Source organism: Mauremys mutica, chromosome 2, assembly GCF_020497125.1.
Source record: "Mauremys mutica isolate MM-2020 ecotype Southern chromosome 2, ASM2049712v1, whole genome shotgun sequence".
Taxonomy (NCBI): Eukaryota; Metazoa; Chordata; order Testudines; family Geoemydidae; genus Mauremys; species Mauremys mutica.
In genome coordinates, this window is record NC_059073.1 from 61,943,663 (window position 1) to 61,966,518 (window position 22,856).

Sequence of the window (22,856 nt, forward strand, 5' to 3'; positions counted from 1 at the left end):
TAGACTCCATTGGGCCATCAGTCTACCTGTGCATAGCTCAGTGCAAGATTGGGGCCAGAGGTATTATGGTTCATAATAAAGCAAAATATCTATGAGTCAGGAACATTTTCTAGCATGCTCTTCCATGTGGTCTGGTGTAAACTGCTACCTGCCAGCATTCCATGTGTCTGAGCGAGGAAAAAAAACAACCAATATACCCACATTGTTTGAGTGTTAAGGATAGGGAATTCATTTTTATTTCTTTATCGGATGGTGGTTACAGTCTGTTTTTGTAACAGTTGCAAGCAGTTTCATTATACAGTTATGGCTAAGATACAGAAACAACTGAATCTAACAGAAGACAAAAGAAAACAAGCTGCAAATATACTTAACAGAATCAACAGCTAAATGAGACCCGTAAATGTACTCATCATCACATTCCTTAATTTGATATTTGTGCGCAGACATGTCTTAAAATTCCAAACAAGCAGCTTACACCAATTAACTTGTTTAAAACAGATAATTTGTTTCAGTAATTTATATGGGTAAATAAAATTCATTGTCTACATGAAATTCCCTTAGTGCTTTATTTTTGGCATGCATGTTTCATTCCTCATGTGTGTATTCCATTTTAACAGAATCTGTGTTTATTTTTTTAAGAACAAAGTAGATAAACTCAGTACAAAGCTATGTGACATAGGCAACACCTGTTTCTGCTACACCTCCCTTCCTTACCACTCTCTTTCTCCCGCGCCTATCCCTTTCTCCAGGTGATTATGGTGAGCAACTAGCTCTCAGAGACTTGAATAGGACATACATATTGGTAGATGTGGGTGAATGCTTTAATGTTTATTAATCTAAAAATGAGAAAAGATTACAAAAATATAAGGAGTAGAAAACCTTAGACAAGTTAAAATACATAAATCTTTAAGCAAAGTTTGTTTTGATCAGGCAAAGTTTAATATATCAAATGTCACTCCAAAATAACAGGGATATAAACTAAACAAAATACATTATACTAACTATGTATTCAAAAGTGACAGTAAACCTTCTTTACTAAGGACACTGTGCCATAGTTAGTAATCTGATTCGGTGCATTACAGCATCCACACAGAATAATTCCATTTAAGTATTGTTGATATTATAAAAATAACTATTTAAAATCATTATACGTAAACTAAAACAGATCTTCAGGTGTAGGTTTGATAATCATGATTTTGTTTTAATTAAAGTCTTCAATATTCCCACTGATTTCACAAACCTGTGAAAATAAACACAAAACAAGAAAGTAGTGCTGAAACCATTATATACAAAAATAGAATGAGAAATCTCGATCCTTTACTGTGTTTGCTATATTGTGCAGGATTTCCCATATTTCCACATAGAATACTGGGACCTAAAATGGAGTGATGTACATTTAACAATGTTTTAAAGTTATTGATGAATCGTGAGAAGTGTGCAGTGTAGGAAGCCTGAGATGAGTTGGTTAATTGTGATTAATCAAATAAATCATATGACATTGTTTCTGTTCCTGACTGAATGAGCAACCACCATGCAGCTTCAGGGTGAATGCTTACCAGTGCGAATTTAAAATTCAGTTTCCACAAATACTCACATATCCATGCAACTTTGATATTTGTTTTCTGCAAACATTGCTGGTAACTAAAGAATCACAGAGATGCTCACAGAAAGCAAAGATATGAGTGTTCCTGCAAGTGGATCTGCTTATGAAGATCGAGTGGCAGGATCCATCCCATAAAAGGGACATCCAAACCAAATTCACATGCAGACTTGAGTGAATATCCCTGAAGGTTTTTTTTACCAGCCTTCTCCCAACTCTACTAAGCACAACAAGAACTAGCAAAGTACACGGATTTCATATTTATCCAATTCTTTTGAGCACGCACAAATACACTACTCATCTGTTGGACCCAAGGAAGTGCCACACGAACAAACAACTTTAGTTGGAGATAACCAACCTGATATACTTGTAGCAAGATGTTTATGTTTCTCTTTCCCAAGGAGTAGGTGTGGATTTTACATATGACTCTATCCAGCTTTGTACATGAGTATTCAACAGAATGCATAATAACGGAAATAACACCTGTGAAATACTAGCTAAGTCCTTACTGCACATTAACCTTATATTTATTTCATTAATTTCTTTCATCCTTGCCTTAAGTTTAACTCAGCGGTTCTCATACTTCATTGCACCGTGACTTCCTTCTGACAACAAAAATTACTACAGGACCCATCCCCCTGCATCTGCCATGTGGGCTGAAGACAAAGCCCAAGCCCTGCTGTCCCAGAGCTGGCGTTAAATTTGCTGGGGACTGGGGCTAAAGCCACAACCCAAACCCTGCTTCACAGGGTCTGAAGCCAAAATCTGAGACCTGCCGCCGAGGGCTGAAGCCCTTGAGCTTTGGCTTCAGCCCCGGCGGAGGGGGCTCAGGCTTTGGCTTCAGCCCAGGGCCCCAGCAAGTCTAACACTGGCCCTGCCAACCCCATTAAAAGAACTTTGGGGTCGCGGCCCACAGTTTGAGAACTGCTGGAAACTGTTTTTCTTAGAAGCACCCATCAGACTCAACTTTAATAAAATGTAGCCAGATTCAATGACACTACTAAAATCTTTGCTAGGTTTGTTTCCAGAAATACTTAGTATATTGGTGGCACTGATTATTATTATGATTACCAAGATACTTTGGCCCTGTCTTGACAAACATAAAAAGATGAGGTTTTCAATCATGCTAACGCAATCAAAATTGCTTAACTTGATTAAAAAGCCTTTTTAATACTCACTAAGATGCAAGCTAACATGGTTGGAATGTGTATTAGCTGTGTTGTAGCCTAGGCTCCCCATAAACAACTGCACTAACACCTTTTTTGCCTGCCAAGACAGGACTTTTGTGTTTGAACTGAAATGTTTTCATCCCTTGTAATGGCAAGGGGAAGGATGAGGGAAATGATGTCATGACCAAAAGCCTCAGTGAGTTTTTTCCAGCCACTTATTTCCATGATTTTACTCCATCATATCTATCTAGCTATCTCTCTACCTACCTACCTGATATACCAGGCCCAGCGCTGGCCACCCTATCTCAAAGAAGATAGGACACTTATAGAAGGGGTCCAGAGACAGATGATGAAAGTTATTAGAGGTATGGCAACACTTCTACATGAGGAGAGATTGAAAAGATTGGGATTGTACAGTTTTTGGAGATTACAATGATATATGCAAAATAATGAATGGCATAAAGAACGTAACCTGGGCACGCCTATATACTCTCATAATACAAGAATAAAACAACATTCAATTTTTTTTGTAACACAATGCATAATTAACTTCTGAAACTTGCTGCCACAAAATATTACTGAGGTCAAGACTTAAGTAGGATTTGAAACATGATTATGCATTTATATGAATGTTACTGGACAAAAAGATATAAGGAATACAATACTTCATGCTTCAGGGCATAAACCTACCTAACTACCATTAGTAGACAAGGGTTATGGAATTCAAGGCAAATTTCTTCTTAATTGTCCATTATGTATATTCTTACAACTTCCTCTGAAGCATCAGGCACTAGCCACTCTTACAGATGGGATACTGTACAAGATGATTCAGCATGGCTATTCCTATAATATTATGCTTGAGAAACTGTCAAACGCCCAACAGAGAGTGATCTCTTCCTTAGATGCCATCAGGTCACTCAGGCAGGAAACAGCTTTGGAAAGGTACTTGACTAAAACTACTGAAAGACTCTGATTTTCTAATATAAGGGAGGGTGACAATAATTTAATGCTTGTACAGATAGCAACTAGTGGGCCTAATTCTCCATTGACTAGTGGCAGGACACCAGAATAAAAATGAGTAACTGAAGTCAGTGAAGTTAGCATAAGATCAGAATCAGGCGCTCTATTTGGAATGCAATATGCAAAACATTAACTAACTAATTCTCACAATTTTACTGTGAGGTCGGCAGATGATATTACTCCCATTTTACAGACTGGGAAAATGAGACACAGAGAAGTTAGATGGTATTTAGACACCACAGTGATGGACACATTAGTATTGCATATTGAGAGATTATGGGCTTGTCTACATGTCTCTGCACTGTGAATTGCAGCACGCATTTAAGTGTTGCACCATAACTGCCCCATGTAGATCCTCCTAGCCCAAACTAAAAGGTACCTAGTTTGCATTAACAGAGTTACCTTTTAAATAGGACTATGTTAACATGAACTAGATACTTTTTAATTTGTGCTAAAGAGTAGTTACAGCACACTTTAATGCAAACTGCAATTCACCCTCTCGCTAAATAGACTGTGGATAATGTAGACAAGCCAAAAGTGATTTACTCATAGGCCATATAGACAGCCAATTTCATAGATCAGGGATTACAACTCAACAGAGCTAGCTCATGAATCTTCCCACTAAAGGGGTTCCTCAGCCACAATTATTTCTTTTATATATATGATATATAAACGTAACCCCTCTCAGCTCTTCTTTCTCCCTAAATGTAAGCATTTCCCACTTTGTGCTGCAGGGAGTTACTGCAGCTTTGAGTCAGAATAACTGCCAGTCTTGTAAAATGTATTACACAGATGTTGGAGGGGATTTAAAGTTTTAAAAGTGTAGCATACTAAGGGCCGCAGAAGGAAATCAGCTCTTTTTTCCATGAACTCTTCACCTCCTGGTCACTTCTGTACATTGGGATCACAAAGTATTTTAAATTTTCCCTGGTTTCTGTGGCAATCTGACCCTTCTGCTGAAACAATCAGCCAGCTGTGAAACCAAGATATTGTCCAGACCTTATGCAGTGCAGAAGGGTATGCATACATGGTTTGATGCTCCCCTGCCATCCACCTTATGGAGTCTTTTATACTGGTGCAAAGTGAATGTAGGATGTTACCATTCTGACTTGTTAGCATTTCATATCTACTTTGCATTCGCTCTGTACAGGTACCAATGTGCAGGGCAAAAAAGAATGAGGTTCATGGTCTCTTGAACTGAGCCCTTGGAGATCATACCTGAAGGGAAGTTAAGAATATGTGACAAAAACTATAACAGGCTACAGAATATCATCTCTGCCTGTTGTGACAGTGCTCTGCTACTATAGTGATGGTTGTCATATAAAAACCAAGAAAGCTAGACAGCTAGGGCTCAACCTTAACTCTGCACTGATCCCTTTGCACTGCTCCTGTAGTGCAAAGAAGCTAGAAAGCTGCCAGATCTCCCTAGCTGAGAATACTCTCTGCAGCCTCCAACTCTCACATAAAGGATTTACTGAAGAGAGAAGGTGGGTGAGGTATTATCTTTTTTTGGACCAACTTATATTGGAGACAGAGACAAGCTTGTCTCTCTCACCAACAGAAATTGGTCCAATAAAAGATAATACCTCACCCTTGTGCCTCTGATCTCCTGAGACTAACATGGCTACAACAACACTGCATACAGGCTTTACTGAAGGCATTCCTGGGGTGGAAATATGGCCAGTGCATCAGTGTAATCTTCACAGGTGCCACAGGGCCACAGCCACCTGGGCATTAGTTAGAGTAGCCAAGTTTGCTAAGCCCTCAATTCAGCAAAGCACTTAACGTGCTTAAAGTAGGTACTTAAAATTAAGTGTTAAGTACATCTCTACTCAAAAAATCATTTCACCATGTGACTAACCTTAAGTGTGTGCTTTGGTGAATCAAGGCCTATGCATGGCATCCTCTTGATTTAGTTGAAATTTGAAGGAAAGTTGGTTGTGTTTTTGTGGAAAGTTTAATCTTTTAGTCACATTGGCTACCTTTTTTAACTGACTAATGGTGACTAAGCCTAAATAAATCAGTAAAACATTACTTTATTCTGTTAAATTCTTTCGTTAAAAAAATTATACCTACTTTAATTTCCTCAAAAGCTTTGCTTTTGGATGAATTAGTATTTTAGATAAATCATTTAACAATGAACATGTTGTTGAAACAACTTACATTTAAGTAACTCAAACCAGATAGTTCTCCAGATACAATTCAGAGTTGTTTTATCAATATATAGCTATTGGGACATTTTTATTATAATTTATATAGATCACTTTATTTTATATTTGTGCTTTTCTTCTGATACAAACCTTTTTTGTATGACAAAGTACATTTTTCAAACAACCAAGATAAATAATAATTCATTGTTATCTTTTAAACTTAGCTGTATATATTCTTTCTTCTGGTTTATAAATGAAGTAAAATTTTGTAGACTACAGGAAATGATGACTGGCCAACAAATCTTTCCTAAAAGCCTAGAATCCCATTTGCAATGTTTATTTGAACATAAAGGGAAACCTTTTAAGTGTAAACTAGAAGTCAAACATTTATATCTATGTTACAGTATTTCTTGGCAGTTAATATAATGGATATTCACATAGTTTCAATGAGGATGAATTCATTTTGAACTTTGAAATCTACAAAATTATATAACTGTAACACGAACCTGGAGTAATGAGGGATCTTTTTATGTGTAGGATTTTATGGATAGCCTCACTATCGTCTTTTTAACTGATAAATTTCATTTATTGCTTTCCCACCTTCGTTTTATATAACGTCTAAAAATGTTTGTATTCATTCATTCAGGGGCACATTTGGTTCCCCCAAAAAAGAACTTTTAATATCTCATTTCATTTTTCAAAGATTATGAAAGTTTTCTGGCACTGATACAGGGCCGCCCAGAGGATTCCGGGGGCCCGGGGTCTTCGGCGGCGGGGGGCCCTTCCGTTCCGGGATCCGCTGCCGAAGTGCCCCGAAGACCCGCGGCGGGGGCCCCCCGCCGCCGAATTACCGCCGAAGCGGGACCCGCCGCCGAAGCGCAGCTCGGTCTTCGGCGGTAATTCAACGGCGGGGGGCCCCCCGCCGCGGGTCTTCGGGGCACTTCAGCGGCGGGTCCCGGAACGGAAGGGCCCCCCGCTGCCGAATTACCGCCGAAGACCAAGCTGAACTTCGGCGGTGGGTCCCGCTCCATCTTCGGCGGTAATTCGCCAGCCGGGGGTCCTTCCACCCCGGAGCGGAAGGACCCCCCGCCGGCAAAGACCGGGAGCGAAGAAGCTCCTGAGCCCGGCCCTGCAAGAGTTTTCCGGGCCCCCCGGAGCGAGTGAGGGACCCCGCTCCAGGGGCCCCGAAAAACTCTCGTGGGGGCCCCTGTGGGGCTCGGGGCCTCGGGCAAATTGCCTCTCTTGCCCCCCCCCTCTGGGCGGCCCTGCACTGATAACGCAGAACCACCAGCCCCAGTCCTGCAAGCATATAAGCACATGCTTGAGTGTTTGCAGTACAATAGTTTGTCAGGAAAAAATTCTGCTGCTCCAACAAGTGACGCTACATAATGTCTTCCTAACTGGTGTTAGTTTTACAATTCACTTGACTGTCCTTGAGAACTCTGATAAGAAGAAGCTTTAGAAAAAAAATCATGAACCAGCATAAATATTTGACTCTCATGAGATCACTATGTCATGGTCTCGTTCCACATATGACTGTCAAACAATGCCTGGGGAAGCAGCTGACATCTCTCAAAATGGCACATATAGAGTGGTATTTATTAGTATGGATATCAACTAAGGGCTCGGTTATGTCTCCCCCAAGTTGCTCTGCTGAGCCTCCTCCTGCCCAACATGACTAGAATAGGCTGTGCTGGCCTTTATACACTCATTCAGGGCCGCCCCAAGGGGGGGGGCAAGAGGGGCAATTTGCCCCAGGCCCCGAGCCCCACAGGGGCCCCCACGAGAGTTTTTCAGGGCCCCTGGAGCGGGGACCCTCACTCACTCCGGGGGGCCCGGAAAACTCTTGCGGGGCCGGGCACAGGAGCTTCTTCGCTCCCGGTCTTCGCCGGCGGGGGGTCCTTCCGCTCTGGGGCGGAAGGACCCCCGGCTGGCGAATTACCGCCGAAGACGGAGCGGGACCCGCCGCCGAAGTTCAGCCCGGTCTTCGGCGGTAATTCGGCAGCGGGGGGCCCTTCCGTTCCGGGACCCGCCGCCGAAGTGCCCCGAAGACCTGCGGCGGGGCACCCCCCACCGCCGAAGACCGGGCTGCACTTCGGCAGCGGGTCCCGCTTCGGCGGTAATTCGGCGGTGGGGGGGCCCCCGCCGCGGGTCTTCAGGGCACTTCGGCGGCGGGTCCCGGAACGGAAGGGCCCCCCGCCGCCGAAGACCCCGGGCCCCCGGAATCCTCTGGGCGGCCCTGCACCCATTCCCCATAGGAAGACAGTGTGGATGAGAGGTGTGTGCACTGACATTTCTCCCCTGGCCCAGCCATGCTCTCCCCACTTCCTATATCTTGTACACTGCCATGGAAGGGCCTTCATGAAGCTAATTTTATGCCACACAGGGGTTAAGCAACTGCTTTGCACACATACCTTACATCGAGATTGTTTCCTATAGAGGCAGAGACTGGTTTTGCCTTAAATTCATACCTATTGGAAGAGAATGTGATGCTACGGTAGGGTGACCAGATGTCCCGATTTTATAGGGACAGTCCCGATTTTTGGGTCTTTTTCTTATATAGGCTCCTATTACCCCCCGCCACCTGTCCCGATTTTTCACATTTGCTGGCTGGTCACCCTATGCTACGGTGTGTTGTTCTACTCTCCCCCAGCAATGAGTGTGACAGGAGAATAGAAATACTGACTAAAGGAAGCATTTGTGTTCATGTAATAAATATTGCAATCAATAATTTTCACTGAGACCCTAGTTTTGCAAATCTTATTCTTGCTGAGTGGTACCTACCTTCGAAAAGAGGAAGGTTTAAAAAACAAAAACAAAACAAAACCCCCAAAACCAAAACAAACCAAACCCATCCTGATCCAGCATAAATGTTTAACTTCTTGAGAGCACTGTCATACGCTTTTTCTACCAATGACTGACAAGCAGCTGGCATGTCTCACTATGGCACATCTAGAGTTATTTATATGAATGGATACTAATTGAGGGCTCCAACATACCTGTATAGCACAACCCAATTCTCAGAGATAAGGGCCCAATCCTTTCTAGTATCTGACTAAGTGAGTGGTTCCATTTTGTCAACAGTCTCAATCAGTAGGGCTTCTTATGGGGCAAGGTACTATTCAGCATGAATAAGAGTGGCAGAACTGAGCGCTCAGTGAGAAATGTAATGATGTGCCCTTTTAATGTGCCTTTTCTTTTGCTCTTTTTGGGTCTGATCCTGCCACCCTCCCTCATGTTGAATATTCACATTTATTTTCTACTAATTTGGTGCTATTCAGTATGAGTAAAGCTGGCAGAGTTGGGCCCTTTGCTTTGTTTCGTCAGAGTTGATGACTGTCTCCTAAATTTTGTAGCCACTTTTTTTCCAAAATCAAGCTAGAAAAAGAATAATCTAGCCATATAAAGATATGGAAATTATCCTTATCAGACACTTTTTATAAAAGCATTTAACCTGTGAATAGGGACACCAAAATTAGACTCTTTCGAACAAAATCTGAACTTCTCATATTTGTAAACTTGGGCTGAGACTTGCTAGGTCTGCTACTCAGGGCAGAACCAAAAGAGAATCGGTGAGAGAAGGCTTCATCCTATGCCCACTGAAGTCAATTGTAAAGCTTCTATTGACTTCAGTGGTGCAGAATCAAGATCAATATGAGTACAAATGTGGGGGAAAATCCCAACTCTTCTGTCCCTCAATTCAGGCTTGGTTTGAGGTCTATAACAGGGCTTAGACTGCAAATTCTTTCAGCCAGGTGCCATCTTTCCATTGTGCACAGGGAACTTGAGCCATCCCTGCCTTTACCACAACACAAATAATAATGAACCAACCTTGCTGTATTTACTTTACTTTCGTGGGTGAATACCCACATCCGACGAAGTGGGTATTCACCCATGAAAGCTCATGCTCCCAAACGTCTGTTAGTCTATAAGGTGCCACAAGACTCTTTGCTGCTTTTACAGATCCAGACTAACACGGCTACCCCTCTGATACTTTAATGTGTGTGCGCTATATGAACCAGGCTGTGCAGGGTCTGTTTTCAGCGGCAATCACTGAATGAACTTCTGCAGGTTCACTGGGAGGTTCAGTTTCTTCCATTAAGGGATTTTTAGCTACTGTGTGATGCTATAGCCCGGTCCTGCTACACCTTTGAAGGGGAAGTTGCTTTTTGCCAGACCCAGAGACTCTAAGGAATTGGAGGCTTTTTTCTTATCACCTCTCCTTCTGAGAAGGGAGTGGCCACCATGCACCCTCTGAAGTCTCAGGGGAAAGATAAGCAAGCCACCAGGAATCTGAAGACAGCAATGGAAAGGGGTGGAGGGGTTCTATGCTGGCATCTGAAGAGAAAAACGCATCAGCCCATGGCTGCTGATTTTTTGGTGGGCCTAGGGTGCCATTTGAAATGAAAAGAGAATCTCAAGTCTCTGATTTTGTGCAAGTTCAAGGTTCTGTGCAAACATAGCACACAGACCTAATGCAATCACCAGGAGTTCAGAGTATACAGAAAATCAAGGGAGAATAAACCCAGTAGCTGTAAGAGCTTTAATTGCTATTGAGGTCATGACACTTTCTTCTGAAGCCACACTAGGGTAAAGGTTGGGTAAAGATTAGGGTTCTTCTTTTCGGGAAGGAGGACACGTTAGTTTTTTTTTTTGTTTAGTTATATTTTTAATATGGAGAGTTGAGTTAGACTCATAAAGACTGGCACTATAATGGCAACTACTACACTCACATGATATATCTATTGACTGTGGCCACAACTCATGAACGGATGATATTTACACTGAGAGGAAAAAACATTGTTTTAGGTACCAAGCAACAATGTTGGTGACTATTTTTCTTTCCTTCATTGCCATAACATTTCTTTTTCCCCATTATCTTTTCTTTTACTAAATAAAGAGTTCTAGAACTCTCTATCCTGGCATTTAATGTCAAAGAAAACTCATTTTCACTTTGCTCTAACTGATTTGAACTGTTAAAAAATGATTTATTTCCAATTGTTTTGGGTTCTTCCTCTTCTATTTTACAAACTACAGATAACATTTTCAAAAATGACTTAGGCACTTAACTCAAACTTCCAAAAGTTCCTTAGGAACCTAAGACCCATTGACTTTCAATAATACTTCAGCTTCTAACCACCTAAGTCATTTTTTAAAATGGGACTTAATTAGGGGGAGATTTTCAAAGGCACAAAAGTCAGCTAGGCACCTATTTCCCACTAAAAATTGATGGAAATTAGGCACTAAATTGCTATTTTTGCCTGTGAAAGTCTTCTTTTAGGCTCATAAGTAAGGTAGACGATTCTGTAAACGTTACCCAGTGTAACGCTTATTAGAAGATAAAATAAAAGAACACAAGGTGACTGAGATCATTTGTCTCCTAACTGTTTGCATTGTTAGAGAAATTTTCCCACTGCCCAAGACTAGCTTTACACCTGGGTGCTATTATCTCAAAGAAGCCAAAGAATGTGGAAAATATTATCCTTATATAATTTATTAAAAGCTGAGTCAAAGAACAGGTGTTACTATTGTAAAGATTAATTCAGCAGCTTTTCTCTTCAGACTCATAAATTATGAGCTTTCAGGCCCCTCAACACTAAATTACATATACAGTGTCCACGCAGACTTAAGTGTCATTTATTAACTTTATTCTAGGATGAAAAATGAAATTGAATCTGTCCATACTTTGCCAGCTGCACTACCTGAAGTGAGCACTGAAAACTGGTATCTTTAGGTATGCCAGGCTTCTTGTTGGCTTTTCACTTTACAGCCATTTCAACACCTGGGTTTTGGCAGGTCCTTTTTTCTAGCAGTTAAAGTTCTGAACCATGGGCTTGGCTACAACACTGACATTCCATCTCCAGATGGCTGCTATTACCACATAATTATTTTTTTTAAAACTGATTTTTAACCCAATCTACCATTCTCAGATGTCACATACAGTGTAACATTGCTTAGATCAAACATTTTTTGTTCTCCCTTCTCTACCTATATTAGTACAAAGAATGACCTAACTTAAATAGTGCAATAGGTCATTATGCAAGGTGATATGTAGGCATAAAATCAAGATGAGAGTATGTTACAGCCTAAATCATTTTCATAAAGGAAACTATTATTTACAATTATATATTTTTTCTTCTCTGCTCTCATTGTCACAAGTTCTAGCTAAAACTAATTGTGTTGATAAGTGTCAGAGGTGTCAAAGATTTTGCAATAGATACACAGTGGGCTGAATTTAATTACCACCTGGTCTGGCATTACTTGTGAACCCAAAGTGAAATTAACTCTTGCACAGAGGGCAAGCACAGGGTCCTCTTAGAACACGCCGGGTGTATCTACACAGTAGCTGGCAAGGTGCTTTCCAGAACAGGTAAACAGACATGCGCTAGCTCTGCTCAAGCTAGCATGCTAAAAATAGCAGGTTGCAGTGGCACAGGCTAGCTGCGTGAGTACATATCCAGGGAATTGGGTAGGACTGTACTCAGGATGCTAATCCAAAACTCCACCCATGCCGCTGTGGCCACAGTGCTACTTTTAGAGTGCTAGCTTGAGCACAGTTCATGCATTTCTGTCTATCTGCTCTGGGAAGCATCAACCTAGCTGCTGTGTAGACATACCCTTAGTTGTGAGGATCTGGGCCTTTACAAAGGGGTGCTTTTCACACACAGAATACCTGAATAAGTGAGAATTTCACGTTCACAAAAGGTTGACAAATTGGCCTATAGGTTATGCACTAACATAAAGGTAAAACAGCCAAAAGTGTAACAATGAGAGGGACAGGGTACATATTTTTTTTTTTTACTTTGGGAATCTCAGTGTGTAAATTGTAACATGAAAGTCAAACCACAGGCTAACCGTGAACTTGCAATATCAGCGTGAGCAGATGTAATTCTTCAATTTTTCAAGTGACATCATTTTGAAAAATGTATTCTGTTTATCAGACACGATCTTCATTAATTATACATAGCTCTCCAGTGACTATTCCTGTAGGAACCTGGCATTTCTTACTGTAATGCTGTTTGTTCAAGCAGTTCTAGTTCCATGTACAAAGTGCTCTAAGCACCTGATTAAACAGTCTGGGTTTTTTTTTATATCCATAAAGCCAAAAATAGGTTAGGAAATAGCATACATTTTCAGCCTGACAGATCACAAGCTGCTGTGCTTAAAATAAATTCAATTTGCAGAACATTTAACATTTCCAACAAGATTATTTATAGGTATTGCATAACCAGATATGATTGGTTAAAGCTTCAATGTATGGAGATTCATAGTGTGCATTACTTGACTTTACTTGTTCTTTCATTTAGGTCATAATCCAGTTGACCTTTACTAACATAATTGGACCTACAGCCTTCAAAGGGACTATGATCGTATAAGAGCATAAGAATGGCCCTACTGGGTCAGACCAAAGGTCCATCTATCCCAGAATCCTGTCTTCCAACAGTGGCCAGTGCCAGATGCCCCAGAGGGAATGAACAGAACAGGTAATCATCAAGTGATCCATCTCCTGTGGCTCATTCCCAGCTTCTGGCAAAATATACTACTATAAGGGCCACTTAAGAACTTGCAGGATCTTGACTGTAGGAATGTTTGTGTAAAGAAGTACTACATGTGCAATCCTTCAACCCTCACTCAAGTGAGTAATCATTATGAGAATAGCCCCACTGGAGTAAAGACTACTTCTGTGAATAAGGGGTGCAGGATCTGGCCCTATGAAAATGAGGGGAGGGGAGCATTTTTTACATATATTCTCTCAGGCACCATCAGCTCCCAACAAACATACTCACATTTATCTTGATCGGCTTCCACACCTTCACTCTCTGTGTCACTTGGCAATATCCATGGTTGGTGGGCAAGCTGAAATTGATGTAAGAATTCATCCTGTCATAAACAGATACATTTTAGATAAATTACATAGAAGGATTGGCTTTGAATACTGATAGAAGCAAGCACTTCAATCTCAGTTAATTGGACAGATGAAAGCCTCAATAAAATCCAGTACTCCCTCATCAAAATAACCCACAATTTAAATGATTTTCAGATAAAGCAAGAAAATTTGGGGCTCATTTTACTTCTCCTGTTAATCTGAGAAAGGATTCGTTTTTGAATTAATATTGTTATGGATTCCTGTACACTTATCTTGGAAATACAGTCATACAAAACCCAATGGAAACATGTTCTGAATGCCAGTATTCCATATATCCCAGTATTACCAGGACCATGTCCTGAGATATCATGCAATAAGAGGGGAACAGGTTTTGATCCAGTGGGGCTTGATCCTGCTCCCAAGTAAGTCAAAGGCAAAACTCCCATTGACTTCTATAGTGCAAGATCAAAACGCAAAAACCTTACCCAAAGCCTACTGAAGTCAATGGAAATTTTTCCTATGTCAATTTTTCCATTGACTTCAGTGGGAGAAGGAGCAGGACCATGAAGTCAATGGACCATGAAGAATTATTTAAAACTTATTTTTACCTCCAACATATCACAAAGCTATTGGGATAGTGGAAGTGGGGCTTTGAACAATTGATAGGCATCAAAATGTAAATACTATTTTTATTAAGAGAGGGCTGGGCATGTGTTTATTTTTTAAACTGTTTACAGTCAGTTCTTAATATAAAATAATACAATGGCAACTTTCTTTATAATATTCTTGGGTTTCAGAGAGAGAGGCGGGGAAGGGCAGTTTAGCAACCAAATGTAAATAGATGGTCTTAACATTTCACTGGTAAGTCTGACTGAAAATAAAGGTTATAAAGATTATGAACCAGATCCTAAGAATCTCGCTCTAAATACTCAGAATCTGTTACCTTAAATATGACTAGGGAATGCTTTAAAAAAAATCTATTAACAAAAATTAAAGTTCAACAGTGAAAGTTGCTATGCACAGAGCTGAGGTCCAAAAACTTTAGCATTATGAATGTTTATTTTTATTGTGTTTTCTTAGTTGCAGTGACTGTAGTGCAGAGCTGGGCAAAGTTTTCTGGTTTATGGAGCAGAATTCCTGAAGCATGGGGGCATTGTTTATGCTGCTATCACACTGATTAGTCCACTTTTTTAGCCCTTCTGATCATCTGGTCACTCCACGATTTTCCTAAAGCATAAGGACAGAACAGGGAGAGTTATTCAAAGCAACTCTGTAGAACAGAATCAGAATATCTCACAAAGAGATCCCCCATGGTGTAAAATACATGAATATGGAACTCTGTCCTACACTTCTTCACTAGCCTGAGATACTATGGAAGGTATTTATGGAATTCCTATGATTTTGGAGTAGAATTGTCCATGCATTGTCCATTATTAATTGATTCCTTTAATAAAGAAACAGGAGACTGCACATGGCCGGTATTGAAGAAAAGTGAAAGAGAGTGCACTGAACATTGAGGCATGCATGGAGCTTCCATGGGTGAATTTAGTTCTTAAATTTTTCCCACTTATTATTGCCACATATGAAGTTTCTGCCATGGAAGTGCCACTCAAGTATAATAAAGCTGCCTAGAGGGATTCTACTCTGTGTAGCTGCCCCTTTCTCCGGCACACTGCTTTGGAAACCTCTTCCTCTTTTCCGCGCCCCCCACTACTGAAGGACAGCAGCAAGAGCCTGGGAGACACTTTTGATGGGAGGGGGAGAGACCACATGCTGTCCAAGTAGAGATACAGCTATAGTCAACATGCTCTTAAGTAATTCCATTACTAGTCCCAGTGCCATCACTAGTAGAGGAGTGGGCATGAGCACACACAGTACTCCGGAATTTGTCCGTAAGCGATCAGACAACTGCAAACAGTAAAGAACAAGGACAACTAAAAAAAGTGAATAAATGTAATTTTTGAACCAGCTGTAGTAATCTCCCAAGAAAAATTATAAACAAATTAGTTTGTTCAACTCACTTAAAAAATGTTGCATAGGGAACAATCCTTCATTAGCAGGGAGATCAGTAGGTGTTCCCACTGCTTTATTGCATTTTTAACATCTAGAATTTTATAAATAAAACTCTTTGCCAGAGAGCCAAATTCTGCAGTGTGCCTCTAAGAGGTTCAGCAGAGAATCTGCAGCCCAAATGGGATGGGGAGACTTTAAGCTACTTTTGTTCCCTTTCAGTCCTGGGCTGCTTCAGGGAATCATGTGGTCCCCAAGTTAACTTAGACAATCCTCAAGGCCTAAGATACAGCAGTCTCTCAGGGCTGTACTATGGGCTGCAGCTCAGAATCTTCACAAATCTGTATACTGTGGTTCTGCCCCTGCATCCCCATCACACCAGCACCTGTATTGGGAAGAATCCACCCCTGTCCAGAACCAGCACGTTAGATCCCCTTTATGCCATTACAGCCCTCTTACCCAGGTAAAGGGATCTGAGAAGGGATAACAATTTGGCTTTCAGTTACACCAGTGTAAATTGAGAGTAAGTCCACTGATGTTAAGGACTTGCTCTGGATTTACATTAGGCTAACTGAGCAGAATTTGTCCCTTAAGGTTTAATGCCTCACTCTATGGTAAACTCAAACTAGTTCAACTTTCCTCTTGTTAACAGACACATTAAAACAAAAATGTACATATACTGAAAACAACTTTGAGTTATTCAGACGTGTAAACTGATTGTAAAATTCCATTTGTTCAAGAAATGAAACTGAAAACAAGAAAGTCAATGGGGCTCTTTTCCTTCAACACCAGTTTGTAAGAACTATAAATGAACTGTGTCAGACACTAATGGATTCTGTCCTGAACAGAGAAACAGAATTCAGCATTTTTTAAAATCAAACTACATAAAATACTTAAGGAAAAACTAAATGCCTAAAATGGTATGTACAAAAGGGCATAAAACCTTGATTTATTAATTTTATAGACATAATAATAGCTATTTCTCCAGGTAACATTTCTGTGTTATAATTCAGTTTGCCCTTGAACAGAGCTGGTAATATAACACACTTGCTGGTGCTACAAGGTGTTATCTATTCCAAGAGACAGGCATTCATATGTTGACGTACTCTGATCATTAGGTAACTTATAATTCTTTTTGAGGGGGATTAAAGAGCTAAGGTCTTGGACATTTTTAAAAAGCTTAACAGCTGACATGTTAAATCTTTGCCAAATTATTCAAGAATTGTTCTAACACCATTAAACCAAGCCTGGTTAGAATATTGTCTCTGTCACAAGACAAAAGAATAATTTCTCTGGATTTTATTTATTAGTAGTATTTTCTTTTCAGAGTTCAGTCTTTCCTTACATAACTCTGATTCACATTAAAAGCTGTACAGGAAATGTACTTAGAGCACTAGCAGATATATTTAAAATAGTGTTTACTGAATTAGTTCATCATCTTTTAACTATTATTTCTGTAGAGTTACTCCTGATTTACACCCGGGTAAGTGAGAAGAGCAGATTGCCTGTTTTCTTTTTTCTCAAGCTTTCAGCCTAGCATCCTGTACAGTAAATACAGTATAGCCGTGGTGCACTCTCATCTAATGAAAAGAACAGGAGTACTTGTGGCACCTTAAAGACTAACAAATTTATTTTAGCATGAGCTTTCGTGAGCTACAGCTCATTTCTTCGGATGCATAGAATGGAACACACAGACAGGAGATATTTATACATACAGAGAACATGAAAAGGTGGAAGTATGCATAACAACAGGAAAAGTCTAATCAATTGAGATGAGCTATCATCAGCAGGAGGAAAAAAAACTTTTTGAAGTGATAATTAAGATGGCCTATAGAAGGTGTGAGGAGAACTTAACATAGGGAAATAGATTCAATTAGTGTAATGACCCAACCATTCCCAGTCTCTGTTTAGGCCAGAGTTAATTGTATCTAATTTGCATATTAATTCGAGTTCAGCAGTTTCTCTTTGGAGTCTGTTTTTGAAGTTTTTTTGTTGCAAAATTGCCACCTTCAAGTCTGTCACTGTAGCCATCACCTACAGCTCCCAACTAAAACCTCTCCAGCGCATCATCAAAGATCTACAACTTATCCTTAAAGATGATCCCTCACTCTCACAGATCTTGGGAGACAGGCCAGTCCTCGCTTATAGACAGCCTCCCAACCTGAAGCAAATACTCACCAGCAACCGCACACCATACAACATAAACACTAACCCAGGAACCTATCCTTGCAACAAAGCCCGATGCCAGCTCTGTCCACATATCCATTCAAGTGACACCATCATAGGACCTAATCACATCAGACACGCCATCAGGGGCTCGTACACCTGCACATCTACCAACGTGATATATGCCATCATGTGCCAGCAATGCCCCTCTGCCATGTACATTGGCCAAACCGGACAGTCTCTACGCAAAAGAATAAATGGACACAAATCTGACATCAGGAATCATAACATTCAAAAACCAGTGGGAGAACACTTCAACCTCTCTAACCACTCAGTGACAGACTTGAAGGTGGCAATTTTGCAACAAAAAAACTTCAAAAACAGACTCCAAAGAGAAAAGACGGTTACTCACCGTTGTAACTGTTGTTCTTCGAGATGTGTTGCTCATATCCATTCCATGTAGGTGTGTGCGCGCCGTGTGCACATTCGTCGGAGACTTTTACCCTAGCAACTCAGTGGGTCGGCTGGGCGCCCCCTGGAGTGGCGCCACTATGGCCGCGGATATATACCCCAGCCGACCCACCCACTCCTCAGTTCCTTCTTGCCGGCTACTCCGACAGTGGGGAAGGAGGGTGGGTGTGGAATGGATATGAGCAACACATCTCGAAGAACAACAGTTACAACGGTGAGTAACCGTCTTTTCTTCTTCGAGTGCTTGCTCATATCCATTCCATGTAGGTGATTCCCAAGCCTTACCTAGGCGGTGGGGTCGGAGTGAGACGTGGCTGAGTGCAGAACTGCCGAACCGAAGGCGGCATCATCTCTAGACTGCTGCACCAAAGCATAGTGTGAGGTAAACGTGTGCACCAAGGACCAGGTTGCTGCTCTGCAGATCTCCTGGATCGGTACGTGCGCCAGGAAGGCGGCCGAGGAAGCCTGAGCTCTTGTGGAATGGGCAGTGAGGTGGCCCGCCGGAACATGGGCCAAGTCATAGCACGTGCGGATGCAGGTCGTGAGCCACGATGAAATCCTCTGATCGGAGATAGGGAGGCCTTTCATACGATCCGCTACTGCCACAAAGAGCTGAGGGGACTTACGAAAGGGCCTGGTGCGATCGATGTAGAAGGCAAGTGCCCTGCGGACATCTAAGGAATGTAAGCGCTGCTCTCGGGGAGATGCGTGAGGCTTTGGGCAGAAGACCGGGAGGAAGATGTCCTGATTAGTATGAAAGGCCGAAACCACTTTAGGCAGAAAAGCGGGATGCGGCCTTAGCTGCACTTTGTCTTTATGAAAGACCATGTAAGGAGGGTCTACAGTCAGGGCCCGAAGCTCGGAGACCCTGTGGGCCGAAGTAATGGCAACCAGAAAAACCGTCTTCCACGAAAGGTAGAGAAGAGAACAGGTTGCCAGCGGCTCAAAGGGTGGCCCCATGAGCCTGGTCAGTACCAGACTGAGGTCCCAGGTAGGGGCGGGGCGACGGACCGGAGGGTAGAGGCGTTCCAGCCCCCTGCGGAATCTAATCACCAGCAGGTGAGAGAACACTGAGTGTCCACGTTCGCCAGGGTGGAAGGCGGATATGGCCGCTAAGTGCACTTTCAGGGAAGAAATAGCAAGGCCTTGTTGCTTAAGGAACCACAGGTAGTCCAAAATGGCCGGAACGGGAACCTCCATGGGTACCAAAGTACGTGACTCACACCATAACGAGAAGCGCTTCCACTTGGCCAAGTACGTGGACCGAGTGGAAGGTTTTCTGCTGCTGAGCAAAACGTGCTGCACAGGGGCAGAGCAGCGTAGCTCAGAGGCGTCTAGCCACGCAGGAGCCACGCCGTGAGGTGGAGAGCGAGGAGGTCCGGGTGGCGAAGAGTCCCGTGCTCCTGTGTTATGAGGTCCGGGCAGAGGGGGAGAGTGATCGGTGGGGATACCGAGAGGCTGAGCAACGTGGAGTACCACAGTTGCCTGGGCCATGCTGGGGCAATCAGGATCAGGTGAGCCCCGTCTTGCCGGAGCTTCAACAAAACTTTGTGGACTAGAGGGAAGGGGGGAAACGCGTAAAGCAGTTGGTGCGTCCATTGGATGAGGAACGCGTCTGAGATCGACCCTGGAGAGTGCCCCCAGAACGAGCAGAACGTTTGGCACTTCCTGTTCGCGCATGTCGCGAAGAGGTCCACCTGGGGAAAGCCCCACTTGCGGAAGATCGTGTGGATAATGTCCGGTCTTATGGACCACTCGTGGCACAGGAAGGATCTGCTCAACCGATCCGCGAGAGTGTTCCGAACTCCCGGGAGAAAGGAGGCCACCAGGTCGATCGCATGAGCCAGGCAAAATTCCCACAAGTGGATGGCCTCTGCACAAAGCGGGGAGGAGCGAGTCCCGCCCTGTTTGTTTATGTAGTACATGGCCGTTGTGTTGTCCGTAAGGACGGAGACACAACGGCCGGACAGAGGCCTGCGGAACGCCTGGCAGGCTAGGCGAACTGCTCTGAGCTCCTGCATGTTTATGTGGAGGGAGAGCTCCTCTGGTGACCACAGGCCCTGGGTGCACAGATGACCTAGGTGGGCTCCCCAGCCGAGAGAAGACGCGTCTGTCGTCAAGGACAGCGTTGGTTGGGGCGGGTGAAAGGGCAGTTCCGCACAGACCGTGGAGGGGTTCAGCCACCAGTCGAGGGACCGAAGTGCACTCAATGGAACGGTGACCAGGGTGTCCAGCGAGTCTCTGGCCGGGCGGTACACCGAATGTAACCATGTTTGAAACGGGCAGAGCCGAAGCCTGGCGTACTTGGTGACGAACGTACACGCCGCCATGTGCCCTATCAGAGTGAGGCAGGTGCGGACCAAGGTCGTAGGGAAAGCCTGAAGGCTGCGGACAATGGATGTCAACGCCAGGAACCTTGGCTGAGGGAGACAGGCTTTGGCCCGAGTGGAGTCCAAGGTCGCTCCTATGAAGTCCAGCCTCTGTGTGGGAACCAGGGTGGATTTGTCCGTATTGAGCAACAGGCCGAGATTCGTGAACAGGGCCAATGCCACTCGCACATGTTCCGCGGTCTGTTCTCGAGAGACCCCCTTGAGGAGCCAATCGTCCAGGTAGGGGAACACGTGGAGCCCTTGGCGACGGAGGTGGGCGGCCACCACCGCCATGCACTTTGTGAAGACTCGAGGTGGTGTGGAGAGGCCAAAGGGTAGGACTGCAAACTGGAAATGGCGATGGCCCGCTACAAAGCGGAGGTATCGTCTGTGTGGAGGAAAGATGGCTATATGAAAGTAAGCGTCTTTTATGTCGAGGGCAGCATACCAGTCCCCGGGGTCCAAGGAAGGGATAATGGTCCCTAGGGAGACCATGCGGAACTTTAACTTTACTAGAAATTTGTTGAGGCCTCTTAGGTCGAGAATCGGCCTGAGACCCTCTTTTGACTTTGGAATTAGAAAGTAGCGGGAGTAAAAGCCTTTGCCCCAGTCGTTCCGTGGAACCTCCTCTATCGCTCCGATATTGAGGAGCGTTCGGATCTCCTGTAAAAGGAGGTGCTCGTGAGAGGGGTCCCTGAAGAGGGACTGGGAGGGAGGCCGGAAAGGCGGGGGTGAAGCAAACTGGAGGTGGTATCCGTGCTTCACAGTGCGCAGAACCCAGACATCTGAGGTCAAGAGGGACCACGCCGGGAAAAAATAAGAGAGGCGGTTGGAGAAAGGGGGGGAAGGATCCGAGACAGGAAAAGGTATGCTGCCCCCGGGCGCGCCTTCAAAAGGACGACTTTGGGTCCGACTGCGGCTTAGAGGAGCCGCGATTCTGGCCGGACTGAGGGCCCGAATATCATCTACGGCCTCCTCACCCTCGGCATCTATTGAAATCCTGACCCTGTCGGGGTACAAAGTACGGACGGAAATGCTGAGGGCCGTAGGTGCGTCGCTGGGTTACGGGAGTGTGCATACCCAGGTTGCGCATCGTGACTCTGCCATCTTTTAAGTTCTGGAGTCTAGAATCGGTTTTGTCCGAGAAAAAGGCACTGCCCTCGAAGGGCAAGTCCTGCAAGGTGTACTGAAACTCGGGCGGAAGAGTGGAGGCCTGGAGCCAGGCAATGCGCCGCATGGTGATTCCGGTCGCTATAGACCTGGCCGCGGAATCCGCCGCATCAAGGGAAGCCTGCAAGGAGGTCCTTGCCACCTTTTTCCCTTCTGCTAGGGAGGCTTTATACTCCTGGCGGGAATCCGAGGGAAGCAATTCCTGAAACTTGTCCATTTCAGTCCAGGTGTTGAAATCGTAACGACTCAGCAGGGCATGCTGATTGGCTACGCGCAGCTGGAGGGCGCCCGCCGAGTATACCTTACGGCCCAGAAGATCCATACGTCTGGCCTCTTTAGATTTTGGCGCGGGGGCCGGCTGGCCATGACGCTCCCTGTCGTTAACCGACTGAACGACCAGAGAAGAAGGAGGCGGATGCATATAAAGGTATTCATACCCTTGGGATGGCACCATGTATTTCCGCTCGACTCTTTTCGCCGTCGGCGGAACAGAAGCTGGCGTTTGCCACAACTTATCCTTTTTTGCCTGGATGGTCTTGATAAAGGGTAGAGCCACCCTGGTAGGCGCGTCTGCCGACAAAATGCTGCAGACCGGGTTGTCGACCTCTGCGACCTCCTCCATCTCGATGTTAATGTTGAGTGCCACTCGTCTGAGGAGGTCTTGATGTGCAGCAAGGTCCAGTGGGGGCGGGCTCGTGGACGATGCGCCCGCCACCGCCTCGTCTGGTGAGGAAAAAGAGGAACCACCGGGTCGGAGGACCTCCTGGATGAGCTCCTCCTGTTGGGGCTCCTGCTCCAGGTGTTCAGGCGAGGTGGTGGTAGGAGGCGGCTGAGCATCCGTACCAGCTGGCGGAGGGCGACTCA

At 43.9% G+C, this 22,856-nt stretch overlaps 1 protein-coding gene across 5 annotated transcripts in view; it reads right to left on the reverse strand.

The window, feature by feature from the left end:
* Window positions 1-229: 229 nt before the first annotated feature.
* C2H8orf34 (chromosome 2 C8orf34 homolog) overlaps window positions 230-22,856 on the reverse strand; it is a 281,523-nt gene continuing 258,896 nt past the window's right edge. For 3 of the 5 annotated variants that reach the window (XM_045002946.1, XM_045002944.1, XM_045002943.1), the window contains exons 13-14: window positions 13,727-13,820; window positions 230-1,240 (exon numbers count right to left, since the gene is read on the reverse strand). In XM_045002946.1, the coding sequence (XP_044858881.1) occupies window positions 1,233-1,240; window positions 13,727-13,820 (102 nt within the window). In that variant the 3' untranslated portion in view covers window positions 230-1,232. Of the gene's footprint in view, window positions 1,241-13,726; window positions 15,034-22,856 lie in introns of all 5 variants that reach the window. The other 2 variants (XM_045002945.1, XR_006576486.1) reach the window with 2 other exon arrangements.